Consider the following 18,950-nt stretch of genomic DNA (forward strand, 5'->3'; position numbering starts at 1 on the left):
CTATACTAATTCATAGTTGATTCCAAGACCCACTTCATATATAGATGGGATCTAGATGAACTGGCATTTTAGATGTGTACAATGTACGATTTACTGATGTCTACGGTGCATGGAAGTTGTTTGTTAAGGACTGTGTGATGCTGTACAAAACGTATGCCCTGCTTCAGATTTACCATTAATACTACAGCACCCATTAAAGTCAGACAGATTCTAGTCAACTTGCCCAGCCTCTGGGCTGGCCCCTGAACAGCCCCCTAGTGGAAGGTTCTGTATATCCTCTACCCAGATCTCGTTCAGCCCATTTATTATTTCTCCAATTAAGACAGCAAGATAAGTGCTATACACAAGAAAGTCGGAGCAATTTATTCCACACGCAATAAGCGTATTTATTGTTTAAGGGCAACAGTGTTCAAAGGAGCTTCCTTAGTCATCACGATTTAAAGAAGTGGCTGCTGCATTAGCTTGGCGCCTAAGAAAAATCCTGAGGGAAAAAAAAGGGAAAAGATGCTAAGGAAGTGACACTGAAAGAGACCGCTGCTGTCAGAGTTCTTGAGCTGGCCCTTTTATTTAGATATTGAAAAAGGTGCCGTACAGATATCATGTATAAAAGGTACTTTCTTGTAAGCTCACTTAATAGATAATTAGAAAAAAATGGATCTAGACTGCCCATTATCAAGTTATCCAGCAGCCAACTGGTTAAGGGAGATCAACTTTTGCGGCATCCAATGGTAAGAAACTCAGACTTTAGCCCAAGCTCTGAAGCGTCCAACATTTTAACCAATATAATCACAGTGAGATGCATCAAAAGCTAACAGCCTTCAATTACAAAAGAAAGATGACCAATATGACCATGAGGATAAATAATGGATAATATTTTAACAGACCCTAAAGATAAGAATATGAGCTAGCAAGACTATATCTAGGAACTAAATTGTGGTGATAGGCCAAAAAACCTCAACTAGAGGTTAATCTAATAAACCTATGAATAATGTATGAAGCAGTCATGGCATCAATAAAGTCTTCCAAATGGAAAAGCTGTGATGGAATACCAACTGAATTGTTAAACAAAAAAAACAAACAGGCAATGAAGGCTTGAAAGCCTACTCAGAAGATAATGAAGAAATGTTTGAAACAGGAGAACTGCCGGAAGACTTTACAACCTCACTGTGTATCCAAATCCCACAATAGAACAATGCTATGGACAATGACTACAGAACAAATGAGGACAGTAGTGCATGCCCCAAGATATATTTGGTCTAGAACAACTTGCAAAAGTAAGAAAAGACTGATAAGGAAATATCGAAGAATATGGCTTTAAACGTGGAAAGGGCACAAACACCATAAAGAACTTGGAGCTCATGTTGAAAAACCATCATCTGAAATGGGGAAACACACCACACTGTTATTTACTCCCCAAAAGCATTTCAGGACCTACCACTATTAAAGTGTTCAACATATGAGAATCTGTAGGGATTGATGGATATGAACTCCGAGTAATAAAAGAATTATACTGGAATAAGGAGATTATAATGGAAAATGAAAACCTAATAGGGATCAAGAGGAGTGAGACAAGTTGTACGACACTGAATTTCTTCAACATTTATAGCAAGTGTGATTAAATTATAGAAACAAGTTGAATGGAAAAATCTGAACAACATTCATTATGGAGATAGAGTGCTGTTGACTGATTCAGAAGGTCTAATGAAGTTGTGGAGATTATATAAAAATATAACAAAGAATACGGTTTAGAGTTGAATGTGGACAAGACAAAAGAAATTATGGAGGTATGCAAGGATCCTGGAAAAATATGGAAGATTCCAGTGAATTACAAGCCATACAGCAAGTGAGAAACTGCTACTTGGGAAGCATCATTACTGAAGATGGAAGGCCAGATAATAACAGCACCAGAATAGCAAGAACAAAAAACATTCTAGAAGAATAGATATCTGATGAGAAGGGACACTACTTTGAAGACTAAATTCCAACTCTTAAAAACTTGCATTTGGTCTGTGTTAAATTACAGCTGTGAAACCTGGACATTCAAACTGGAAATAAAGATCTGGAGGATGGGGTAGATTGCACCCTCAGCAAGTTTGCGGACGACACTAAGCTGGGGGGAGTGGTAGATACCCTGGAGGGTAGGGATAGGATACAGAGTGACCTAAACAAACTGGAGGATTGGGCCAAAAGAAATCTAATGAGGTTCAACAAGGACAAGTGCAGAGTCCTCCACTTAGGAAGGAAGAATCCCATGCACAGCTATAGACTGGGGACCGACGAGCTGGGCAGCAGCTCTGCAGAAAAGGACCTGGGGGTAACGGTGGATAAAAAGCTGGATATGAGTCAGCAGTGTGCCCTGGTTGTCAAGAAGGCTAATGGCATATTGGGCTGCATTAGGAGGGGCATTGCCAGCAGGTCACGGGAAGTGATTATTCCCCTCTATTCGGCATTGGTGAGGCCGCATTTAGAGTATTGTGTCCAGTTTTGGGCCCCCCACTACAAAAAAGATGTGGACAATTTGGAGAGAGTGCAGCAGAGGGCAACCAAAATGATTAGGGGCTGGAGCACAGGACTTATGAGGAGAGGCTGAGGGAACTGGGCTTGTTTAGTCTGCAAAAGAGAAGAGTGAGGGGGGATTTGATAGCGGCTTTTAACTACCTGAAAGGGGGTTCCAGGGAGGATGGGGCTAGGCTGTTCTCGGTGGTGGCAGATGACAGAACAAGGAGCAACGGTCTCAAGTTGCAGGGCGGGAGGTCTAGGTTGGACATTAGGAAAAAGTTTTTTACTAGGAGGGTGGTGAAGCATTGGAATGGGTTACCTAGGGAGGTGGTGGAATCTCCATCCTTAGAGGTTTTTAAGCTGAGGCTTGACAAAGCCCTGGTTGGGATGATATAGCTGAGGTTAGTCCTGCTTTGAGCAGGGGGTTGGACTAGATGACCTCCTGAGGTCCCTTCCAACTCTAATATTCTATGATTCTAAACTACAATCCTTCTAATTATGGTGTGACTGATGAATTCTGTAAATATAATGGACAGATCACATAACCAATGAAAAAAGTATTGGAGATTATCAGAATTCAGCAAATGCTGGCTCTGATTAAAACCATGTGCCTTGCAAATCATATCTTAAGAGGTTCAGCTGAGTGATGCACATTTACAGTCATTGGAAGGGGAAGCTGATGGCAAAACACCTACTGGAAAATCAGAAAACATACTGGATGGATGATGTATCCTGGGCATATTAAAAGAACTGGCTACCATGGTTGAAAACCTCCAGTGATGGAGATACCACATAAGAATCAGTGTGTAGTTTCCCATGTAAACAAGATTAAGTAACTTCTAAATCTTAAACAGCTATTACCACTACAGTCCAGCTACCTGGTCTCTAAGGTCATGAGTACAAGTCTGAAACCAGAACCTGGATTCCTCTCCAAGACCCACACAGCAGTGGAATACTGGTGGCTGCTCCTCTGTTAGGGGCATTTTTTTCTTCATGAGGGAGAGACGAACAGAAGGGGTGATGTTGAACTGACATTCCTTTTGTTTGCCAGGAGCAGCATTAGTCACATTACATTTATCAATATTCCCCTTCTGCTTAAATTCCACGGTCCAATATTATATGAGCATGTGTAATACCTGCATTATTTGTCTAATACAGTAGTCAAAGCCACCCTATCTACTTTGAATAATTAGGAAACTAAAGCAGATTTTACCAGGAAAAACGTTATTAAAAAAGGCTGTGCTAAGAGAATATCAGAAGAACACACATTACATATGAATACAGCTAACAAACACTTCCATTGTCACTGCAACCTATACAAAAATTTAAGCTAACTTTGGGAATAACTTGTATTAAATAAAAACGTTGTAATTTCTAAAAGTTTACTTAAAATGTTTAATGCTGTTTTCATATAATTAAATATTAATTACACACACACATCCACATTAACAGTAAGTCAGAGTTTTATAAGGTCATTTTGTAGTTTATATATTTTAAGTCTCGATACAACCGGAACAGTATATGATACATGTAGGACTGTAGTATCATCCAAGTGACATTTCTATGCAAGTCTCATGAAAGTGCTTTAATTCAGTCACTTGAGATTGTTTTAACATTAAATGTATTAAAACACTACTTCACTAGTAAAACATTTATTTTTCAAATTAGGATAAAAGGCATGTTTATAAGATCTCTTCCTCATTTACTAAAACTTTCTGAAAAAGTTACTTCACCAAAAACAATTATACATCTTATTTTGTCATCATTTTTTATACATACTTACACAGGTTTCAAAAATGATTTTTGGCAGCATGGGGCCTAGCATACTCATGCTTACAACAGTTCACTATTACCCAATAAGCCACGTTAGGCAAGTCATTTGTTATCTTGTTTACAACTGTTTTCCATTCTTAACATGTCACTGGAATAGTCTTGAGGCTCACTCCTATTCCTGTGCATTCTAGCAGCGCTCTTGCAGGTTTCTCTCCTCATGAAAGAAATGTACGAACTGTACCCTTTATTGTGCCCCTACAAATCGGGCATTTTCTAAGGGAAGGTGCACACTCTTTGCACACCACTAAATGACCACATGGAATAAATACAATAGAAACTTCTTTGTCCATGCAAACTTTACAGGTTCTTTCCTCCTGTAATCTCCTCAGTTGTTCCTCCATGGGTAACCCTAAGAAAAAATAAAATAAATTCCACTTAAGACTATATAATGGAGATCTTCACATGCCAGAACTCTGGGGCATTGTGATTAGAGGTGGGAAAGCTATAAAATTCAATGATTGCCACCCAGTATTTCCAGTCTATAAATCAGTACATACAGATGATGGCTGGAGAGACAGAAAAGGAAGCACCCCCATATTACAATAATGTGTAGGATGTCAATTTTTTACTAAAATATGCCTTGTGAAGTACCAGTTAAAAACTAACCACACTGATCATTAATATTCTTGTGCAATATATGTATGAAATGCATATTAAAAGTTATACAAATTATGACTAAAATGTATTTGTCAGACAAGTCTGGGGAGAGGGTAAACCAGTTTTTCCAAAGACAAAGGATAAGCTGATGCCTCTCACCGGAGGTCAGAGTTGATTGTCAGTCACCTGTCAAGTGGCCATTCTCTGACTACAAAGGGGTGCAGGACCAGATCAATCTGCATTTCAGCAAACATGGAATCTCTCAACAGGAGACACCATGTCTCTATCTTCAGAGCTGGAATGAATTTTATCTAGGGATAACCCTCAAGAAAATGGATTTCAAAGAGTGACTGAATTATAGAAGTGAGGGGCAAAAACATCAAGCTCTCTTTTTCCTAAGACTAAGGCTTGGTCTACACTGCCAGCGAAATTTGACTTCCTAACTTCTGATTACCGTACCATCCCCGCTACACTGCGCCGACTAGAAATGCCCTCCAGTCAACACAGCATTACTCTTTTTGCACGGGTGTGTGGGTGGGGGCAGGGGGCGGGGCGGGATTAACGCAGTCAACTTCCTGATTGATTTGAGCGGAAGTGAAGACCCGCTCAAAATCGATCCTGCAGCGCTGACCAGGACGCCGTGAATCTAGACATACCCAAAGGAACCAGCCCTTTGACTCTGAGGGGGAGATCCTGACCTGAGAATTTGGTCAGCCATGTTGGTGGGAACATGTGGTAAGGATTTTACTTTTAACCAAGTCTAGCTTGGGTTTAGCTACTAGAAAGCTAGTTATCTTTATTTCTCTTGTAACAATTTGACTTAATGCCTTATACTCACTTCAAATCTTTGTAGTTAAAATAAACTTATTTTATTCTTTAATCTAAACTAATCCAGTTATTTGGTACTGCAGTTAAAGTTGCAAACTGTTGAATATTGACCCTTTGCAGGGGCAATGGACCTTTAGCTCAACTATCCAGGAAATGACTGGACGGCACTGCACACCACACGCATTTGGAGAAAATTCAGGATTGGAAGTGTGGTAGGGTCACCCTGCAAGTAGTAACCAAGGCTGGTGGAAGCCAGAGTGTGACTAGAGTTTTGCTGATAGCTGCTGAACCAGGGCTATAGCTATACAGAGACACTCAGGGAGTAGCTTGCATGCTGGTTGGCTGTTTGTGAACAGCCCAAGTTGGGAGCTACAACAGCAAAACACTGAGAAGCACCCAACATCACAGAGCACGTGGTGACACAGCTTTTCGCACCCTAGAATGTGACAGTGTCAGAAAGAGAAAGTTTTGTTTGAGACTCTCAGTGACCAGACCACCCAAATGAATAACTGAAAATTTACCTGAAGTGTCTTCTGTGGGGACATACTTCACATTTTTTTCAACTAAAATAACAAAAAGGAACATTTGAGTCATTGGAATGATCTATATTCTAGTAGAATTTTTAACTACCGCTTTACTACTATAGCCTCAGACTGTATGACCAAGAAAATAAAGCTAGTCAGACTTTGATAAACTGATTTTTCTCTTTTTTTTTTCCTCCTTTTTTTTTTTTTTTTTTATAAAGTAGATCTGTCTGCCGAACTCACCAAATAGATCTTTGTACAATACAGCATCACACTCTCGCAGGCAGTTTCGGAATATGTTGGCAGCTGCATTTCCTTTCACTAAAATCATATCAATCAGTTCTCTTGCTTGCAAAGATGTTTGGGTTTTTTGTTTAATAACATCACGTTCAAGTTCAGTTATCACTTTGGCCGATAGTAGACTCTCCAGGATAGGAAGCACACATGTCAAATGCTGAAACAAAGCCATTCGATTCTTCCGGATTAAGGACAGGTCATCTTAAATTCAAGGGGAAAATTTGTAAGTTACAAGATTTTAAATTGCCCCGTTACCAACAACTGATGTGTCCTATCAAATTGTAAGAGATACTTGGATTCCTCATTTCACTTCCCACTCCATCCCAGTAATACTCAAATAATTACTACAGACTTCACATACCACATGAGAGATAGTCAAGTAGTTTGAGGATTGTGAAGTTTTACAGACTAAATCCCCCTTCTCCTTCAAAGGGACAAGGCCACCTTATACATATTCCCCAACTCACACCAGTGAAAGGTATATTCAGTGCAAAAATGGAATGCACAGACCCAAAGTCCTACATGTGACAATATCACTAGCCCATCAAGAAGAAAATATTTTAAATGACTACCAGTCAAAAGTACCATTAAATCTGGGTGGACTAAACGTTTTTTCAAAAAAGTATAAGGACAGGGTTATGTGTGGGGAAGACCCAAATAGTACAGAACACTCAGTACAAAACACATTGTGAAACTGTGTTTTATATTCTCTAGATTGTGGCTGACCAGCTTCCACTGTGGTTTAATTGATAGGAATGCACCATGTTGTGACATCTCAGCTTTCGGCATACAGTGAGCCAGGATGACATGTGGCACTTCAATAGGCTATGTTACAGAAATTATATTTTTATTATTTCATGGCTCCTAATGGTTTTTCAAGAGTTTCAAAACCAAACTGTGTAACAGTGAGGTTTTGAAACAGGAAAAAAAATTCCAGAATCAGAAGTGTAGAGCAGGAAGAGATCTTGAGAGGTCAGCTAGTCCATCACCCTGCACCGAGGAAAGACCAATTATCATTCTAGACCAACCTAACATGTCTGTCTAACCTATGCTTTAAAAGAGTCCAGTGATGGGGATTCCACAACCTCTCTTAATCTGTTCCACTACTTAACTAGTCTTATAGTTAAAGTTTTTCCTAACATCTAACCTAGATCCCCCTTACTGCAGATTAAGCCCTTTATTGTCTTCCCCTACCTTCAGTGGACACTGGTAACTGGTTTCTGTCCTCTTTATAGACAGCGCTTACCATATTTCATCAGTACCTGTCCCCCTGCCACCATGCCCTGCCACTCCAGTCTTGTTTAGCTTTGAGAAAACATGACCAGTTTGTGGGGATTTTTTTGTTTTTTCTTTTTTAAACCTTTCCTCACTGATCAGGTTTTCAAGAACTTATGATTTTCATTGCTCTCTTCTGGACTCCCTCCAATTTGTCCATATCTTCCTTGAAGTGTAGTGCTGAAAACTGGACATCACACCAGCTGAGGCCTCACCAGTGCTAAGTAGAGCAGAATAATTACCTCCCATCATGGGCACCCAGTACATAAGGTCAGTGAAGGCTAAGTCCCAGGCTTAGCCCCGCCCACACTCTACTCCCTCCTGCCATGTCACATGGACTTGGCAGCAGCAGGCGGTCTTAGCCAGCCTGGCCCAGGTCTCTCCACTGAAGCAGCGCGGGCTGGCAACCACTCCAGCAGCCACTCCTAGGGGCGGGGTGGATCGGTGCTGTGGCACGTCACAAGCTTGTGGTGCTCTGGGGGCTGTGGGCACACTGGCCAGCCTGGGGCCGGGGTGGGTCAGCTCTCAGGCATGGTGCATGATGGCAGTGCTTCAGGGGCTGGGGGTGCTCAGGCTGGCAGCTGGGGGCACACTGGCCAGTGGGCCACAAGCTGGGCGGGCGGGGGGGGGGAGGGGGAGAGGAGGAGGAGAAGAGGAGGGATGCTCAGGCAGGCCAGCACGGGCCAGCAGCGCTCTGGTGGCTGGAAGCGCTTGGGCTGGCAGCACTCCGGGGGGCTGAGGCAGACCCGCCAGGGCCAGCCTGGGGGCAGGCCAACGCTGTGGCGTGACATGGGCCGGCGGCGCTCCAGTGGATTGGGGCAGGGCAGCACCGGGGCGCAGACTCCAGGGGCACTCGGGCCACCCGCCACTGGTGCGCTCCAGCACTGGGTGATGGGTGGTCACCTGGCCGGTCTGGCTGGTGCTCAGGCGGCTGCCCACGGCCTGATCCCAGGGTGGAGCTGTGACAGGAGAAGGGGCGGGGACAAGGGCACTAGCCTCCCCAAACATAAACCGCCCATGTTTTACATATTCAACTCCTATTAAAAAACCCTAGAATTTTATTAGCCTTTTTCACAACTGTATCACATTGTTGATTCATTCAGTTTGTGGTCCACTATAACCCCCTGAGATTTTTCTGAGGTTTTTCTCTCCTAGCCATTTTCCCACCTAGCCCCATTTTGTAATTATGTATCTGATTTTTCTTCCTAAGTGTAGTAGTTGCACTCATCACTTGAATTTCCATTTTGTTTATTTTTGATCTGTTTTCCAATTTAAGGTCATTTTGAATTCTAATCTCATCCTTCAAGTGCTTGCAACCCTTCCCAATTTAGTGCCATTATTCAAGTCATTGATGAAAATATTGACCCAGTGGGACCCCACTAGATATGCCCTCTCAGTTTGATAGTGAACCTTGATAACTACTTGAGTATAGTCTTTCAGCCAGTTGTGTACCCATCTTACAGTCATTTCACCTAGACCACATCTCCCTAGATTATTTATGAGAATCTCATGTGGCCCTGTATCAAAACCTTACTAAACCAAAAAACAAAAACCCAAGATCTACCATACCCACTTCTTCCCTGCCATCCACTAGGCCAGTAACCCTATCAAAGAAGAAAATTAGGTTGGTTTAGCATGATTTGTTCTTCACAAAACCATGTTGGCTGTTACTTATCACCCTATTAGGTCAGGGGTGTCAAAACATATGGCCCATGAACCTTTTGGGTCCAGCCCGCAGGCGGCCAGATACGGCCCATTATCCTTTTTGGTCTGGGCCCTGTAGGCTGCCACCAAAGGGTAAAATGCCACGAGATTTCTTGGCAGTGGATTAGATGCTACAAGTTATCACTGTAGGGTAAGATGAGGGTATGGCTCACCTGAATCACATTTAATTAAAATCTGACCCAGCACAGGAAGTCAGTTTGACACCCCTGCTCTAGGTGTTTAAACAATCATTTTGTAATCATTTGTTCCAGTATCTTTCCTCTACAACATGGGTCACTTGCTGGTGGGTTCTTTGTACCTTAAAGTCTTTAAGCCATGACTTGAGGACTTCTGTAATAGACCCTTAAACCATGACTGAGTTACTGGAGTGAGTGGGTGAGGTTTGGCCTGCGTGGTACAAAAGGTCAGACTAGATGATCATAATGGTCCCTTCTGACTTTAAAGTCTGTGAGTCTATGAGTACTGAAGTTAGGCTGACTGGTCCCTTGCTTCCCTTTTTAAAGATGGGTCCTCCGGGACCTCAACTGTCCTCCATGACTTCTTGAAGATAATAACCAATAGTTCTGAGATTGCTTAGCTAATTCCTTATGCATCTTATGGTGAATGTTTTTTCAGGCCCTGCTGACTTAAAAATATCTAACTTCAAGGAATGCCAATTAAAAAATTAAATATCTAATCTCCATGTTTTTATTAATGCTGAGAAGTCACAGAAGTAACAGAGCTGACCAGCAACAACTTCAGCAAACTTACGTTACATTTATAATCATTTCTATAGCGAGGAGACACCGTTCTTCAGGTCATATGATTGGCCTAACACACTTAGGCATATAGACAAAAACATGGCCTTGATGCTGCAAAAGGTATTGTGCAGGTGGATTTATGGACATTGTGGAGCCCCAATGAAGTCAGGGGTGCACCACTGTGCAAATAATTGCCGAATTGAGCCTAAATTCCATACTAATATACAGATGATAGTGTCAATCCTTAATGTTTTTTAAAAGATTATATTTAATCAAATCTCATGAATATAAGTGTCCCCCGTTATAAAATTAGACCAAAAAGCAAATATTACAATGAAACAAAGAAGAGGTTATTACTAGTGACCCATGCATACCTGATGCCACTTCTTCAGGTTGTGTCTCCTTCTCCTCTTCCCTCTTTTCATCTTCAGCAGTAAGCAGATCACACACGAGATCATTAACTGTCTTGTAATTTTCCCCAGTGGCTAAGATTTTACTCTGAACTATTTGCTTTATCAGTCTTCTACTAAATCCCATCTCCAAGGCCGCTTTAACCACTGGAGTGTTCATCATGATTGCATCTTCTGAACGGCCTTCTCCAGGTTCAAAATGAATAACTATTCCAAGAGGAAAAGAGACTTTGATTATTTGAAAACTTATTTCAGGTATTTTTAGCATCTTCAGTATATAAATGAGATCTAGCATAAAAAAAGTGAAATTAGTTCATGAAATGGGCCTAACTTTTTAAAAAAAAAATCAAAGTACTTTCAATTTAGAACTCCTGTTTACAATTTCATTAATTAGACTGGATTTAAACAAAAGCTTTGTAACAACAACAAAGATCCAGTTTAAACCAGCAAAAGCAGGGAAAACACAGATGTCACTCCATTGTGGAGTAACTTCAGTAACTTTTTACTGTTTTTTCATTTTTAATCTAGTCATGAAAATACCTCCCTTTCATATGGCATATCAAGTTCTTGAGTCCCCAACAGTGTTAATGGAATGGTTACAATTATACTATTGTCACCCTTTTCCTGGCAGTTATCTTACTGAGCACAACACTTGGAAATCTGACTCATCCTACTGCACCAGAAGGGGCCACTGCCACTATGGAGAATTCAATCCCAGAGAAGTCACAGCATTGTCATCATATTTGGGATTCCACTGAGGAAGGGCAGCTTTACAGCCCCAGAGGAAGCTGTCTGGAGGGCTGCAATTCATCATTACGTCTCCAGGCTAGCCTGGCCATTCCCGCTCCCTGGCTATTGCTACCCACTTTTGTAGATGGCCTAGCTGCAGACCTCCTGCAGGGTAGCGTTGTAGGTGCCTTATGTAATCACAGCATCCTAGGAGATCTGATACCAAGGTGGTCTATACCCTGGCTTCTGCTAGAGTAACCCAGGGTAACCAAGGATAACACTGTAAGTCCAATTAGAGAACATGCAAACAGAGAAAATCTTCAGAAACTATAGCCAGGATGCATACAAATCCCTAATATTGAGGGAAATGAAGGGATGAGAAATTCCTTTTGCAACAAACTTCAAGGGAATATTGTAGTATAAAATTTCACAGACACCTCACTGACATTTTAAGTACACTATACAATTGTTAAAGAAAAAAAGCTTTGATTTGCTGGGAAGCAGCCACAGCATTGGGATTTCTAAAATGCTATGAATTGCTTAGAAGCTAATTGTGGAAAGCATCTATACTAAAGGTTCTATTTATATTTACATTAAATTTGTATGCTCGTTGGAAGTCTTAATACTATATAGCTTGAAAGATATTAACTAAAATGTACATACCTGATGGATCAGCACTTTCATCCATAGGAGTATTTGATGTTGACAAGAGCTAGAATGCAAAGGAACAGCATTAAAATCAAAGCCTCCATCCATTTCTTTTTGCATACCACTCTGATGATTCCAATGCTTTCTTTTCCACAAAATATTTGTTTATTAGGTGATTTACTAAAGCAAGAACTTAGTATAAATAATAAAGTTACTGTGGCATTTAAGAACCCTAATCATGGGCCAGGACCCCACGATAGGTGCTGTCTGTGTGCTTGCATACATGCACAGCCCCTTCTTCCCCCCCCAATGAAATTAAGAATATTAATTCAAGTAGCCTAAGTATTTGTAAATACAATTATGTTAGTCTTACAATTCCTACTGAGGACGTGTATTGGGATAAATCCAGGTGGTTTCTACCAACACAAGCTTTTCTCTTCTAAATGAAGTTATTCACCATGCCTTTTGTTTAGCTTGTTACAAACAGCTTAGTTTAAATTAAAAAAAAAAAAAAAAAGTCCCATAAGTGAGGCATCCAGAACTGGTTTCTGTAGCACTTATCTAAATTAGTCACTAGCCTTGTGTAATCAGAATTTCACCTCCTCATACCCAAAGTGTAGTGCTCTCATTGCCTCACATCAAGAGGCACAAGGTCTGACTGTAAATGGCTATGCTGCTCTTCAAATGGCACAAGTCCCAATGATACCAGACTTATTTTCAATTCTCAAAATACAGAACTGCTCATGGAAGCTGTACAAAGAGTCAGTTCTGAAGATCAATTACAACTGATTCAGCTCATTTTCCCTGTAAAGCTATTGTTTCATGAGCTGTCAAACTTAAAACTTACACCTGTCAGAAACTAATTACAGCAGTACTTGGAAAGTGGGGAAGTAAAAAAGTTATGCACCACTATCTAATGCTGATAGTAGCAACCAGAAAGTTACCTAAGAATTCTAGTTTACCTGTTCAAGAAGATGAGGGAATCTTCCCTGAATTTGATTGACAAACTCTCGCCCTTTTATTCGCAGTAGATACTCACATCTAAAATATTAACATAAATGTTTGTCAAGTTACGTTTGTTTCCCATATACAAAACCAGTTAAGAGCCATACAGAATAAGAAGCCTACAATACTGCGCTCAGTTAGGCCCCAATTCAGGGAAGCACTTACACACATACTTAAAAGTTAAATCACATGCTTAAGTCCCAGTGACTTCAACGGAACTTTGGCACACACTTAATTATCCTTACTGAATGAAGATATTTTGCTGAGCATGACCTAAATGTGGCTTAATTTCAGTATATATCAGATATAAATGTGATTTCATCAATACCAACGTTTTCAGTAATGGATACCTTTTAGGTGTACAACCACAACAGCTTTTAAACTCAGCCAACGCTTCCCTGCCCCCAATCACTAAGTGTCTTCAAACTAGTTTAAATAAAGAGACACTTACAATTACACTAATTTAAATAATGGTTTTAAAACTGTCTAAACTTTGCATTAGTAAATCAATTTAAACTTCATTCAAGATAAATAATCCACTGATAAAATTAATGGGGAGGAGATGAACATGGAGCTAAGCAAAAGCTGGAGTTGAAACTTCATAGTTTAGCATCAGCTATTAACTATCAAAGATTAGCATACAAAACCATCCAATTTGAAGAACTATTTTTCCAGAACTGTTCTCAATTTCATGAAAACTATTTCAAAATCATTAACATATGGGAAGATTTTCAAACGTATGAATAGCAGTTACGCGTCTTATACTGACATACGCGCCTTTGAAAATCTACCCCATAGTTATTAGCGTCATTACTTCCCCATTAGGATGTATTCTCTACTGCTGAATAGTAAAATGCGATGTTCTCCCTCAATTCTTTCCACCTGGAACACAAAAAACTCTTATACAGTGACAATTTCAAAAGCACTCAGCAGTGGCCTAAATCTGCTCCCACTGACCAAAATTTTAAAGATAAAAATTACAGGGGAAAGGCATGGAAGTGCTCTGTATTGGCCTAAGTCTTCCACTTACAGAGATTTACCTTGGAAACCATTTAGCATGCTCAATCCACGGATCATCTCCAGATTCCCAACACCTTAATCCACCATCACAGCAAAAACATTTGACATCATCATTACGACCTTTAAAAGAAAGTTTACAAAATATTCAACAAATGTTCAGAAAACCTATTGCTTAGCAAGTTCAGAAACAAATACAAACTAAGTCATTAGATGAGTTAATTTTTCTTACCTACGTAATAAAACCCAGCATTTGCAAGCTGTTCAGGTCGAACTGGAATTCTTGATGGCCAGTTTACGAACGTTTTAACACGAGCCATATGGGTTTGCATGCTCAGATTAGAAACGTTGAAAATTGGTTGGTCTCTAGTTTGATTTTCCACAAAAGTGCAATTAGGAAAGTGTCTTCGATGCTCTGACATAGCATTATCCTTTGGTTCCCAGTTACTTAGTTGCCCCCCACAGGTGAAGCAAGCAACTTTGTCTGCTGGTCCAGTGTAGTAAAATCCAGCTTTTGCTAGATCTGTTGGTGACAGAAACGTCAGGGGCCACATCTGAAAAGTACGTAGTCTAACATCTTCTGTGCTCATTGCAGGATTATAAAGAGTAGGTCTCAGGTGTGACAGGTCGTCAACTGCTCTAGTTACAGGGTCTTGAGGAAAACTGGAGAAAGTAGCACTGAAATAACCAATTTGTTCTAAGCTTGGAGTAAGTGTTATGGAATGCATAGTTGGTGAAAGACTGTTCATTGTGGCTGGAGGTGAAAAGGCTGAATAAGAGGATGAGCCAAGATTGCTAACTGAAAGCAAATTCTGAATAAAGCTGCAGCTTGGATAGAGCTGTTTATGTTTTTCCATAGCACTGTCACCTGGTTTCCAGTTATCCAACATCAAGCCACAACTAAAACATTTAACTTTATCTTTCATACCAGTGTAATAAAACCCAGCCCGGGCAAGACTCCTTTCAGACACCGGCACATTGAGAGGGAAAGTAGAAAACGTGGACATTCTGTAGAGTTCACACGACAAGTCATACTTCAGTTCACACACAGAGCTGTTATTCATCAAATTAGCCAGGAACGAGTTGCTTTCCACTATGTTCATAATGAAATATTATGGAAGAATGGGACAAGTCTTTCTCTGGGAGGTAGTTTTGTGCATGGAGGTGATTTTGAATAATTCCCAGGGCATATAAAAGAGTAAAGACCTGAAAGTGAAACATTTTGGTTTGTAAAACTGAATACATGTGAAAGGAATTAGTTATGATTCATAAACAGATGTGATACGCCTGGGAAGTCCTGCTTTTATTTTAATCTGCACAATTACTTTCAATGGAGAAGTTATACAACCTCAACACTCTCGGGCACAGAAAGAATGTTAATTGGACTTTCCTTTCACAGTACATCACATTTTCCTTAGTTTACTGTACTTCTCATCTCACAAGCAATCAGATGATGGCAGTTTTGTGCAAATGAAGGTCAGATGGAAGAGGTACAGAAAAATCTATAAGAGTAATCAAAATCTACCCCAATAAACAAACTAAAGTGAGTAAAAATTGAAGAAACTGCATCTTAATATTCTCCAATTTAAGTGTTTTAATTATTTCATCCTATATCGCCAATAAAAATGTAGCTTTCATACATCCATAAAGATTTTGGTTTGATAAGAGTGTCTCAGATATATTGAAATTCTAACCTTAGACATTTCTACAGGCACAAACAGACCACCACCAAAGCTTCTAAAAGTGCATTTGTATATCATAAGGCTGTCAAAACAAAAACCCCTTTGTTTTAGCAGTCTTCACCCAAAGATATGCAAGACACTATAAACAAAACTGAAGGTTATACTCAACTGCCTCACATATAGCAGAGCTATTGCTCTGGCAAGAATGATTCTTGCCTTTACTAGTGACATGACCAACTTGTCACAAATACCAACTGGCTTGGAACAGCCCCACTGTGTTTTCTTCTACGACACTCAACACAGATAGCACTGTGCATTATAAATTTAGCCAGGTTGTTTGGGTACAATTATACACTTATAGCATTTAATACAAATATACGGCTTTGTGTTAGAATAGCCTAGTATCTTACACAGATTAACTAAAAGAGCTCTACAGGCCATGTTCATAAAGCAAACAGAACCTATATTCATCAATATAGAAATATATTTTGTTAACTTTAGTTTCTTTATTTGTGCACAAAACTACCTCCTAGGTTTCAGACTGAAGTCCCTTTTAAGGGTCTTACTCCTCCATATTGAGATTTGTTGTTCACACGAAGAAATTGTAAATGTCTATAGTCTGAAACATCCAATTCCTTTGTGCTGCCAAAACCTGGAAGAGAAAAAAAAAAAGTTTGTTTTCCCCTCAAAACAAGAGAGATCAGGTACATTTGTTGTGTCTCAGGATATTTGCTCTTGGAGACAAGCAGTTACAGAAGCATCTCAGCTTTCATTTTTAAAATAACCGTCCCCCGCCCTCATGGCTGCAGGGGACATGACCCCGAAGCAGCCCACAGGCTCGACCCCCACCACACCACACCACACCACACTCCAATACAGAAGTCAAACCCAATGTAAAAAAAACAGCCTTTTGGGGTCCTCAACTCAGGCCTGTCCGCCGCATTAAGCGCCCCTCCCAGCGCCGCACAGGCCCAGGTAACAGCGCGCAGCAGGCCAGGCCAGGCCAGCCGACCCCCGCCCCCGCCCCCAGCCGACACCCTCTGCAGAAACCCCCCGCCGCCCGCGGAGCCTGCACACGTACTACCTGCGTCACGCGCCTCCAGCCGGACGCCTGCGCGTCCTCGCCCGCGGGCCCGCGCCCCCAGCTGCTGCCCTTCGCCCCCCCTACCCTAACGCACAACGGCCGGCTTCTTCCCACCGAGCCCGAGGGAGTCTCTCACGCACGGCGTGCTACGTATCTTCGTACATACGCATTCAGCGCCCGCCGCGGCACGTGCCCCCTCCCCCACTAACCGACCGACCCCCCCCCACAGCCTCTCGGAGGGGGCTCGAGCCACTCACCGCGGCCCAGCACGCGCCGCACAGTCCAGGTCTCCCTCCGCCTGCCTTGCGCGAGATCCGCGCCGTAATACTCACGGGCTGGGCTGGGCTAGGCCGAGCCGGGCCGCGCGCAAAATTCGGGCTGCCGCCCGGTGTCCCACGCTATATACAGCGGCTGACGAGGGTCGGTCGGAGAGGACGCCGCGCCCCTCCCCGCCTCGCGGGAACTCCCCGCCCCTCGCCTGTCAAACTGCGTCTCCGCCGGCGCCGGGGAAAGTCCGGGCAGGCGCCCGGCCGCAGCGGACTGCGCATGCGCCTGCTGGGCGGCGTGACGTGAGTGACAGAGCGAGCGCGCTCGTCAGCCGGCCTGGCTGGAGGCAGAGCGCGGCCCCTGAGCCCCCCTGGGTAGCGCGGCCCATGGCTCTTCCCCTCCTCCCCCCCCCCCACGGCCTGGAGCGGACCCCTGCATCCTGCCCCTCCCCCAGGTCTACGGCATGAGACGAGAACGAGCAAAACTCATTACAGCTGCCTCCCAAACCCACTGGAGCACAGCCCCGCACAGCCTGGAGCCAGCCCCTGGAAGCGGTCTGCCCTCCCGCCGGGCCGGGCTGGAGGAGGGAAAGCGCAAACTCGTTGCAGCTGCCCCAAAACACTCCATGCCCCGCCCCTCACCCCAGTGTTCAGGCTCTGACAAAACCTGGATCTTTGCCATTTTCAGCCTCAAATCCCACAGTGGTCAAGTAGGCGCAGACACTCTCCCTCCTCCCCCCCCCCCATTCTGTTTTGGCAGTGTAGTTTGGGGTGGGGCCAAACTAATGGCAGGATCCAGCTAAGAAGATCCAGGTTTATGTGATGCTGATGCATGTAAATGGGGATTTGCGTTGTTTGGTGCAGTAGGAACAGCTAGACTTGTTTTCCCCTTTAATGTAGAGTTTGGGGCCTTGGGATCAAAATGGTCAGGAATCCTGTGGCTACGGCTTTTCTGAGGAATGTTCAGAGGGCTGACCCTATAACAGTTCTTAAGGGCCCCCATGGTTTCTGAATGAAAAGTTGCTTTCCTTTCTCAGCAAGGGAGGGAGGGGAAAGTTGAGCAGAATCAGACCTTCTGATCAAAACTCCTGTTCATGTCAGTGGAAGTAAGATGCCTACTTTAATCTCCTTTAGATTTTAAATATCTCCTTGGAAATACCCAGAAAAATCCTCACAAAAGCACAGTTGAAAAAACAAAACACCATCTGAGGGTGAATCCCAACTAAAAGCAAATTGATCCTAGGGGCCAATGCCCCTGCCATTAAAGTCAGTACCAAAACTCCCACTGACTCAAATGGTCCAGGATCAGGCCCCAAATGTGAGTCTTTCCTTCAGGGTTTTTTTCCCCTCTTGCTCATTCACATAGTCACACTGAATAAAGGCCTGCTCCTGTTCCCACCAAAGTTAACAAGAACATTAGGTACTTTCCTCTTTCTAGGGGAAACCCAGCAGAAATGTCTGTGTGTGTGTTTCCCCTACACCCACTGCTGGGGGAATTCCAAATGCTTGAACTGCTTCCTGCTTTTATGTGTGGGTGTGTCATGGTGGACTGGAAGGCAGCCAGATTTTGTATTCCCTCCCTTTTATGCTGATCACCACCATATATCATTCCTTAAGAGGAAATGGCAGAGAGAGAAAGAGAGAATTATACTTTAGCTCCAGCCCTAAGGTGGGTTTTAGCAATCTTTTGGTCTCCTGTCAGCAGCTCCTGGTTCCACCATCATACCCTTTTCTAAGATCTGTCACTAACAATCACAGCCCAATTTTCACACACACACACACACCCCTTTT

The 18,950-nt window shown here is 42.4% G+C and overlaps 1 protein-coding gene across 3 annotated transcripts; it reads right to left on the reverse strand.

Moving 5' to 3' along the window:
• Window positions 1-3,880: 3,880 nt before the first annotated feature.
• Window positions 3,881-17,362, reverse strand: LOC137166147 (inhibitor of apoptosis protein-like). 3 transcript variants are annotated; one of them, XM_067567793.1, is made up of 10 exons: window positions 17,151-17,361; window positions 16,336-16,461; window positions 14,360-15,333; window positions 14,151-14,250; window positions 13,068-13,146; window positions 12,121-12,169; window positions 10,693-10,935; window positions 6,525-6,779; window positions 6,279-6,320; window positions 3,881-4,681 (listed from the first exon to the last, which is right to left on the reverse strand). In XM_067567793.1, the coding sequence occupies exons 3-10, from the start codon at window positions 15,228-15,230 to the stop codon at window positions 4,488-4,490; spliced, it is 1,833 nt and encodes a 610-aa protein (XP_067423894.1). In that variant the 5' UTR covers window positions 15,231-15,333; window positions 16,336-16,461; window positions 17,151-17,361; the 3' UTR covers window positions 3,881-4,487. The 3 variants fall into 3 exon arrangements, with proteins under 3 accessions (XP_067423894.1, XP_067423885.1, XP_067423877.1); XM_067567784.1 differs by having other exon boundaries at window positions 14,360-16,461; window positions 17,226-17,362; XM_067567776.1 differs by having other exon boundaries at window positions 14,360-16,461.
• Window positions 17,363-18,950: the final 1,588 nt, after the last annotated feature.

The sequence above is a fragment of the Emydura macquarii genome, unplaced genomic scaffold (genome assembly GCF_026122565.2).
Source record: "Emydura macquarii macquarii isolate MOO-44397 ecotype Brisbane River unplaced genomic scaffold, CSIRO-AGI_Emac_v2 contig_318, whole genome shotgun sequence".
Taxonomy (NCBI): Eukaryota; Metazoa; Chordata; order Testudines; family Chelidae; genus Emydura; species Emydura macquarii.